Below are 10,730 nucleotides of genomic sequence, written 5' to 3' on the forward strand. Positions count from 1 at the left end.
CAATACAAGAAACAACACACAACAAAATCAACACAAGAAACAACACACACCACACACAATACAAGAAACAACACAACAAAATCAACACAAGAAACAACACACACCAAACACAATACAAGAAACAGCACACACACAATAAAACCAACACAAGAAACAACACACACACCAAACACAATGCAAGAAACAGCACACACACAATAAAACCAACACAAGAAACAACACACACACCAAACACAATGCAAGAAACAGCACACACACAATAAAACCAACACAAGAAACAACACACACACCAAACACAATGCAAGAAACAGCACACACAATAAAACCAACACAAGAAACAACACACACACCAAACACAATACAAGAAACAGTACACACACAACAAAATCAACACAAGAAACAACACACACCAAACACAATACAAGAAACAGCACACACACAGTAAAACCAACACAAGAAACACACCAGACACAATACAAGAAACGACACACGCAACAAAAACCAACACAAGAAACAACACACCACACACAATACAAGAAACAACACAACAAAATCAACACAAGAAACAACGCACACCAAACACAATACAAGAAACAGCACACACACAATAAAACCAACACAAGAAACACACCAGACACAATACAAGAAACGACACACGCAACAAAAACCAACACAGGAAACAGCACACCAGACACAATACAAGAAACGACACACGCAAAGAGGTAGGAAGAGAGTCCATGACCTTCTGGCTGTGAAGCAACAGTGCTAACCACCAAACCATCATGCTTGAGTTATAATTATGACACTAATTTATAAATACCAGAGAGTAGGTAAGCATAATTACACGGCACCATGTCAGTGTTGTTGTTTGTGATGTTCTTATATTATTGTTAATTGTTACTGTCAATAAAATTTTATCTTAACCCAGAAATAAATATGTCATAATTAAATGATATTTCATCATTGTGGCATGCTAAATTGTGATTGTAAAATAAATCAGAAGTATCAGATTGTTATAGTTTATCCAAACAGTTAGGTCTTTTATTTTGACAGCCGGAAGCAGTAGCGTTGCCGTTTTATTTCTGTTTAACGTGAACCACACGGGTGATTTTCTGTGCGTACAGGTGCGCCTGTACGTTTGTTTGCAGCGAAGAAATGCGCTTTTTATGAGTGCACGCGACGTGTTTGCGGAGAGGAACGTGCCGTACAGATGACAGAGTGAACGTTAACTCCGACACAACGACGACGGCTCGGTTCGGGGTTTTCGTCCTCCCCCCGAACAGCACCGCGCGCGCGAGGCTGTGAGGATCAAAGGAGACCGACACATCTGATGTCTAACATGAAAGCTGCCGCCGACAGTGTGTCGCTCACAGGTACACACAACACACACAATACAAGAAACAACACACACAACAAAATCAATACAAGAAACAACACAACAAAATCAACACAAGAAACAACACACACCAAACACAATACAAGAAACAACACACAACAAAATCAACACGAAACAACACACACCACACACAATACAAGAAACAACACAACAAAATCAACACAAGAAACAACACACACCAAACACAATACAAGAAACAGCACACACACAATAAAACCAACACAAGAAACAACACACACACCAAACACAATGCAAGAAACAGCACACACACAATAAAACCAACACAAGAAACAACACACACACCAAACACAATGCAAGAAACAGCACACACACAATAAAACCAACACAAGAAACAACACACACACCAAACACAATACAAGAAACAGTACACACACAACAAAATCAACACAAGAAACAACACACACCAAACACAATACAAGAAACAGCACACACACAACAAAATCAACACAAGAAACAACACACACCAAACACAATACAAGAAACAGCACACACACAACAAAATCAACACAAGAAACACACCAAACACAATACAAGAAACAGCACACACACAGTAAAACCAACACAAGAAACACACCAGACACAATACAAGAAACGACACACGCAACAAAAACCAACACAAGAAACACACCAGACACAATACAAGAAACGACACACGCAACAAAAACCAACACAAGAAACACACCACACACAATACAAGAAACAACACAACAAAATCAACACAAGAAACAACACACACCAAACACAATACAAGAAACAGCACACACACAATAAAACCAACACAAGAAACAACACACACACCAAACACAATACAAGAAACAGCACACACACAATAAAACCAACACAAGAAACAACACACACACCAAACACAATGCAAGAAACAGCACACACACAATAAAACCAACACAAGAAACAACACACACACCAAACACAATGCAAGAAACAGCACACACACAATAAAACCAACACAAGAAACAACACACACACCAAACACAATGCAAGAAACAGCACACACACAATAAAACCAACACAAGAAACAACACACACACCAAACACAATGCAAGAAACAGCACACACACAATAAAACCAACACAAGAAACAACACACACACCAAACACAATGCAAGAAACAGCACACACACAATAAAACCAACACAAGAAACAACACACACACCAAACACAATGCAAGAAACAGCACACACACAATAAAACCAACACAAGAAACAACACACACACCAAACACAATGCAAGAAACAGCACACCCACAATAAAACCAACACAAGAAACAACACACACACCAAACACAATGCAAGAAACAGCACACACACAATAAAACCAACACAAGAAACAACACACACACCAAACACAATGCAAGAAACAGCACACACACAACAAAATCAACACAAGAAACACACCAAACACAATACAAGAAACAGCACACACACAGTAAAACCAACACAAGAAACAACACACACACCAAACACAATACAAGAAACAGCACACACACAACAAAATCAACACAAGAAACACACCAAACACAATACAAGAAACAGCACACACACAGTAAAACCAACACAAGAAACAACACACCAAACACAATACAAGAAACAGCACACACACAACAAAACCAACACAAGAAACAACACACACACCAAACACAATACAAGAAACAGCGCACACACAACAAAACCAACACAAGAAACAACACACACACCAAACACAATACAAGAAACAGCGCACACACAACAAAACCAACACAAGAAACAACACACACACCAAACACAATACAAGAAACAGCGCACACACAGTAAAACCAACACAGGAAACACACCAGACACAATACAAGAAACGACACACGCAACAAAAACCAACACAGGAAACAGCACACCAGACACAATACAAGAAACGACACACGCAACAAAAACCAACACAGGAAACAGCACACCAGACACAATACAAGAAACGACACACGCAACAAAAACCAACACAGGAAACAGCACACCAGACACAATACAAGAAACGACACACGCAACAAAACCAACACAGGAAACAGCACACCAGACACAACACAAGAAACGACACACGCAACAAAAACCAACACAGGAAACAGCACACCAGACACAACACAAGAAACGACACACGCAACAAAAACCAACACAGGAAACAGCACACCAGACACAACACAAGAAACGACACACGCAACAAAAACCAACACAGGAAACAGCACACCAGACACAACACAAGAAACGACACACGCAACAAAAACCAACACAGGAAACAGCACACCAGACACAACACAAGAAACGACACACGCAACAAAAACCAACACAGGAAACAGCACACCAGACACAACACAAGAAACGACACACGCAACAAAAACCAACACAGGAAACAGCAACACCAGACACAACACAAGAAACGACACACGCAACAAAACCAACACAGGAAACAACAACACCAGACACAACACAAGAAACGACACACGCAACAAAAACCAACACAGGAAACAGCAACACCAGACACAACACAAGAAACGACACACGCAACAAAAACCAACACAGGAAACAGCAACACCAGACACAACACAAGAAACGACACACGCAACAAAAACCAACACAGGAAACAGCAACACCAGACACAACACAAGAAACGACACACGCAACAAAAACCAACACAGGAAACAGCAACACCAGACACAACACAAGAAACGACACACGCAACAAAAACCAACACAGGAAACAGCAACACCAGACACAACACAAGAAACAGCGCACACACAACAAAACCAACACAGGAAACAGCAACACCAGACACAACACAAGAAACGACACACGCAACAAAAACCAACACATGAACAGCAACACCAGACACACACAAGAAACGACACACGCAACAAAAACCAACACAGGAAACAGCAACACCAGACACAACACAAGAAACGACACACGCAACAAAAACCAACACAGGAAACAGCAACACCAGACACACACAAGAAACGACACACTCAACAAAACCAACACAGGAAACAGCAACACCAGACACAACACAAGAAACGACACACGCAACAAAAACCAACACAGGAAACAGCAACACCAGACACAACACAAGAACGACACACGCAACAAAAACCAACACAGGAAACAGCAACACCAGACACAACACAAGAAACGACACACGCAACAAAAACCAACACAGGAAACAGCAACACCAGACACAACACAAGAAACGACACACGCAACAAAAACCAACACAGGAAACAGCAACACCAGACACAACACAAGAAACGACACACGCAACAAAAACCAACACAGGAAACAGCAACACCAGACACAACACAAGAAACGACACACGCAACAAAAACCAACACAGGAAACAGCAACACCAGACACAATACAAGAAACGACACACGCAACAAAAACCAACACAGGAAACAGCAACACCAGACACAATACAAGAAACGACACACGCAACAAAAACCAACACAGGAAACAGCAACACCAGACACAATACAAGAAACGACACACGCAACAAAAACCAACACAGGAAACAGCACACCAGACACAATACAAGAAACGACACACGCAACAAAAACCAACACAGGAAACAGCAACACCAGACACAATACAAGAACGACACACGCAACAAAAACCAACACAGGAAACAGCAACACCAGACACAATACAAGAAACGACACACGCAACAAAAACCAACACAGGAAACAGCACACCAGACACAATACAAGAAACGACACACGCAACAAAAACCAACACAGGAAACAGCACACCAGACACAATACAAGAAACGACACACGCAACAAAAACCAACACAGGAAACAGCACACCAGACACAATACAAGAAACGACACACGCAACAAAAACCAACACAGGAAACAGCACACCAGACACAATACAAGAAACGACACACGCAACAAAAACCAACACAGGAAACAGCACACCAGACACAAAGTGTGCAACTACTTCACTGTCAAGGCTTCAGGATCGCCGTCTGAACTGGATTAAAGTGCTTGGAAATCTCTTTGACTGCAGTTTAAACAGGTTTGAAAAGGCTGTTAAAATGGTTTTTACAGTCCAGATCACCTGTTTTTACACTGTTCGCTTTCTTTTTTCAGCCAGCTGGTAAATGTTGAACCTGTTTAAGTAACTCTAATCTGGAATTAAACTGAAGAAATTTTAAGAGTAATTGTGCTGACTTTAAAATCTGTTAAAGAGATCAGTTTTTATTTTTGTATTTTGTGCTGTTGTAGGAGCTCTGTTTTAAAAGCAATATTTCACAAAATGGCAAATAAGATATCTTTGATTAATCTGTCAGTATTTTCTAATTAGTCTGCAACAGCTGTGAAAACAGCAAATAAAAACAATGTCATAAAAAATAAATAAAAAACCTGCTCTGCATTTCTTTTTAAAAACCCAAATACCATCTTTTGTTGTTGTGTTTTGGCAAATTCCCAACAATGATTTTTATTGCTTTAGAACTGATTTATATTAAAACCTCCTAATCAATTTATATTGAACTTATATATATATATATAGCTTTAATTTGTAGCAGCTAAAAAATTATGACTGAAAAAATTTTAAAAACTACATAAGTAATTTTGCATCCATTGAAACACTTTAAAAGGCTGCGATCTGGTTTGTCCTCAATGTAACACGGGGGGGGGGGGGGGCACAGCTCCTCTGCTATACAATAAAATGTCTGACAAAAACCTCAAAAATCAAACATTATTACATTGTTGTTTTTTTCAGATGTTCAGTTACTTGAAGATGTGCAGTAAAAATTTTCTAAGCAAAGTTGTAACTCTTAAACATTTCATATACCGGTGTATCAAAAAGGGTGGACTTCTAACGCTCGGGTTAATTTTTTATGAACATCAGATGTAATTTCTTGGACAAGAGAAGATCTATCAAGACAATCTTGGTGTCATTTTAAAGTTTAGGATGTTCTCTTTCCAGTGGTATGTATTGCATAACATTTGGACATAACTCAAGGAACTTCTGGTCTGTTGAAATAATTTTGTCAGTGGTGGACTCGGCGGTGGTGATTCAATAACACTGGTGTACAGATATTTAGAAGTTGTCTGCTTCAGAAATAAAATGTGCTATTTATTATGGATTTTGGTGTGTTGAATTCAAATATGACAATAACAATGGCTAATTGGCTCCTGTTTCCAAGATATACAAGGTTTTACATTCTGCGTCTACATAATTATATTGTGTTAACAGTAGAGTTTTTATGAAAAAGTCATAAACACAGGTCTTTTTAATGTTTCTCAGTTTGTGTAATATTTCACCTGTTCTCTATTTGTAACACTTTGAAAAATCAGCAAAAGGGTTATATATTAATCCTTAGTAGCATTTCTTAAAACTACAGCCAATCAACAATTTCAAACATTTTCATTCTCCGTGGCCCAAAATTAGTAAAGTATGTGTTTTAAGAAGGGTGGTACAGTGGTTTAGTGGTTAGCACTGTTGCCTCACAGAAGGTTGTGGGTTCCCTTCCCACCTGCTCCTTTTCTCTCTATGTTGGCCTGGGGTCCTTCCGGTGCTTCGGCTTCCTCCCAAAGACACTCAGCTTCAGCGCGTGTTGTACATCGGTGATGAGTGTGTTAGTGTGTCTGCTTGTGGCCCTGTGATGGACCGTTGGACCGGCGTCCCGTCCCGCCCCCTCATCCTGTGACTGCTGGTATCCGCTCCATGAGTTCAAACCTGTTTAAAGTTATCTGAACATTAAAAAAATCTCTTCTAAACATTAATCTGTCTCTTCTGAAATAAAACGGAGGCAGATTCTCCTGTTTGAGAAACTGAAGAATGTGAAATTTGTCTTTTTTCCAGTTTTGAATTTGAATGCTGAATAAAAACCACGATGCTCTTCCTGTTGACGCCTGAACGTCTCAGCCGACTTTGGGTTTTTGAGTCCCATCGCTTCAGTAGGCGGCGCGGCCTTTGGGCTCTCCTGTTAAATCAAACTGTTTCTGCTTCTCTTGTTCAGAGAGTGCATGCCGTGTTCCTGTTCACCGCTTTGCTGTGGATGACTGATGCCACTTCAGCCCGTGCCATCATCATCATCATCCTCGTCGTGATTGGAGTTTGGCTGCTCGCTGAGCCACCGCTCAGAGAGAACCTCCTGATGGCGACTCCAGCAGAGATGTTCTCCTGAAGCCACATGAGATAACTGAGGACTGGTCCACCTGTACCGGATTTCAGCCTCTCTGCTCTTTGGCACTCATGTGGGTCACAGCTGGATTCTAACCCACAACCTCACCAGCAGCTGGATCCACCTCCGAAGGAGATGGCTCGCTCAGGATCAGGGGTTCTGGGGCCGGTCAGTGGGCTGGCGTACCCTCCTCAGAACCTGGCCAGGGTGGTGGTTTGGGAGTGGATGAATGAACACGGGCGCTGGAGGCCCTACAGCGCCGCCGTCTGCCACCATATTGAGAATGTACTGAAGGGGGACGCCCGGGGAACCGTAGTCCTGGGTCAGGTGGATGGCCAGCTGTCTCCTTACGTCATTGATCTGCAGTCCATGCACCAGTTTCGACAGGACACAGGTAAGATGCACGCCAGATAATTGTCTGTGCACTGGAACCCAGAAGGGGGCGTAACCATTCAGTCCATCTGTGTGATTCTTGCAAAAATGTTTGTAAATGGAAATCTTTGTCAAAGTGTGTATGTGTGTGTGTTTGTGTGTGTGTGGATTTTCATGCAAAAATGTCAACAATATTTAGTATGTGTTTAAATACAACAAAAAATCCATATTTGTGAAAGAGCAGCACAGCAGTGAGGATAAGCTGATGATGAACCCCACACGTTCTGTAGACCATGTGCACATTCACGGTCATTTGCATTCAGAATTGACCTCATTTGGAGACAAAACATCAGGTTGTTGATTCTGTTCCTCAAAGAAAATCAACTTTTGTGAAACAGAGATCGAGGTGCTTACGTGAGTGCACAGTACAGATGAAATAAAGATAGATAGATAGTTATATACTTTGTCAGTTTAAAGCTGAAATTCATTTTGCATCCCTTGGAGGCTCATTTAAAAACATAATAAATACACCACATACACAAATACATACACATAGTGTTCACACTAAATAAATACACAAGTACAAGTGCAGATCCCCAAGACAAACAGGGCAGACAACATAACAACCCAGACAACAATGAATAAAATAAATGGCAACACCAGGTGGCGACAATGAATTCACCAAACCTTTTGCCCCACCCTCACCGTTCTTATAAACCATTCAGTCAGTGTCCTGTTGCTTCTTAATTTAGGCATCACTGAAGCCTTAACAAGTTCACCACAAAAACCACTATAAAACTGTCCAATTAACAGAATAAGTAGACCGTTATGTATCCTTACAGTTGTCTCAGAATCCTTTGCACTCCTGTGATGTCACCGTGCTACTGTATTTATGACGACAAATTCTCTCCAAATGACATCTGCACAGTGAAAATAATGTGGGCCGTTTTTTTTTTTTTTTATGTAAAATTGCAGAAGGGGAACTACTTTGTTTTAAACTTACAAATCTCAGCAAGAAAGAAGGTGGAGATCAAGCTGCTTGTTGCTGAGGTAAAAAGTTGCTGTTTGGTCCACACAGGTGTATTTTGTAGGTTTTGACACCAGTGAGGCTCCATGTCTGTTTGTAATGCCACATAATTTTCACCTGTTTGTCCGTTTGTGAACAGCCTGTAACCCACAATTTTACATATATTGTTAGGAATTTTTTTTAGAGAGGATTCATATCCTGATAGGCAAGAACTGATTCAATTTTCAAGTTCAAAGTCAGGAAAAATTTTGGAAAATTGGAAAAATCCATATCATTTAATATTGAATTAATATTCAAAAATCATAACTAAAAAAAAAGGATCAAATTTCTTTCATGTTTGAGAGTGTTATGTAGGATGATATCCTTTATTGACTGACAACATTTGATCCAGATCTGATCTGGATTGTGGATTTTGTGGCCATTTAAATTTAACATTAAAAACCCTATTTAATATATATTTTACATTATATCTTAATCAAACATGCCCCAATCACACTTAGATTTGAAAGTGAGGTGCAGACTGGCACTCACTATCACCTGACAAAGTTTGATCTGGAGCTGATCCGGATTGCGGATTTAGCAGATATTTGATTTTAACATTGAAAAGCCCTTTTCATATATATATTTGTATTTTATCTTATGAAAAACCATTTCAAACAGGACTTTGACCATGAAATGTTTTTCCATGTAAAAATTTGTGAAATTGGAAACTTGTGTTGGCGGAGGTTTGCACTCACGCCATGCTCTAGTTACGAACTGTGTCTTTATTAATTTGAGGAAATAAAGACTGTATGTGGATGAGGTTCCACGCTGTGATGGTGGCAATGCTTTTTAGTTGCAGTTCCCGTTTTCTACCACTGGATCGCCCCCCGTGCACAGTCAGAGCTGTGTGTACATTTAATTCCTCGGCACAAGTCGGTAAATTCCAGACCTTGTGTAGAAGTGTTGGTATGGATGGCTGATTAACCAGGAGCTCTGTCTGAGTTCCAGTCTCAAAATTTACCCGTAAATGATGACTGGCAGCCAACAGACGGTCCAGCAAACTGAGGCGGTGATGGATTCTGAGTGATTCTGTCCATTTGTTGTAGCAGATTTTTATTTGCTTTTGTTTGTTGATAATCTCAGCTGTTCAGAGGATCCTTCACATCTATGCCACAAACGCATCACGGTGTTTGCTTCGCTCATTAAAGGACATATCGCATGTGTTTTAATGTCCCAGTTAGCAACACATCATCAAAGTACTCATGATTGTAAGTCTCCCTGCACACATGCACTCATAATTAGTGGTTTCTGATGTTTGTTATTCCTCTCCCAAAGCGAGGAAACGGGTGCATTTCTGGAAAGCGTCTCACTCGACAATTCTCAGCATTTCTCTGCATGTGACATAGTTAAGAGCATAACAGAAACATCCCAGACTGAGACAAATGGAGCAAAACTAATGCGGTTATGTGTGATAATGAAGCTTCTGAACTTTTCTTTGAAAGCAGCGGCTCGGATTTACAGAGGAGATGACACACTTCACCCCAAAACTTTTCACTTTTTCAGAGTCTGTCAGATTTTGGAACTTGAAGTGTGGTGATGCTGCTGTTTGTCACTGCTGCTGGTTTTACTGCTGCTGTAATCATGAACATGCCTGGACACAGATGTATGTTGCGTATTGGAAAAACTTAGAAGACTGTATTTTCAGCATATAATAGACTCTCTAATGTGCCACCAGGCAGAGCTGCGATCGGACATGATGCACATC

General features: G+C 40.4%; 1 protein-coding gene across 1 annotated transcript in view; it reads left to right on the forward strand.

Moving 5' to 3' along the window:
• The first annotated feature begins 1,097 nt into the window (after positions 1 to 1,097).
• The window catches only part of dtx1 (deltex 1, E3 ubiquitin ligase), a 243,094-nt gene continuing 233,461 nt past the window's right edge, over positions 1,098 to 10,730 (forward strand). The window contains 2 exon segments of the mRNA XM_034169704.1: positions 1,098 to 1,373; positions 7,420 to 7,978. Coding sequence (XP_034025595.1) covers positions 7,720 to 7,978 — 259 coding nt within the window. The 5' untranslated portion in view covers positions 1,098 to 1,373; positions 7,420 to 7,719.

The sequence above is a fragment of the Thalassophryne amazonica genome, chromosome 5, assembly GCF_902500255.1.
Source record: "Thalassophryne amazonica chromosome 5, fThaAma1.1, whole genome shotgun sequence".
Lineage (NCBI taxonomy): Eukaryota > Metazoa > Chordata > Actinopteri > Batrachoidiformes > Batrachoididae > Thalassophryne > Thalassophryne amazonica.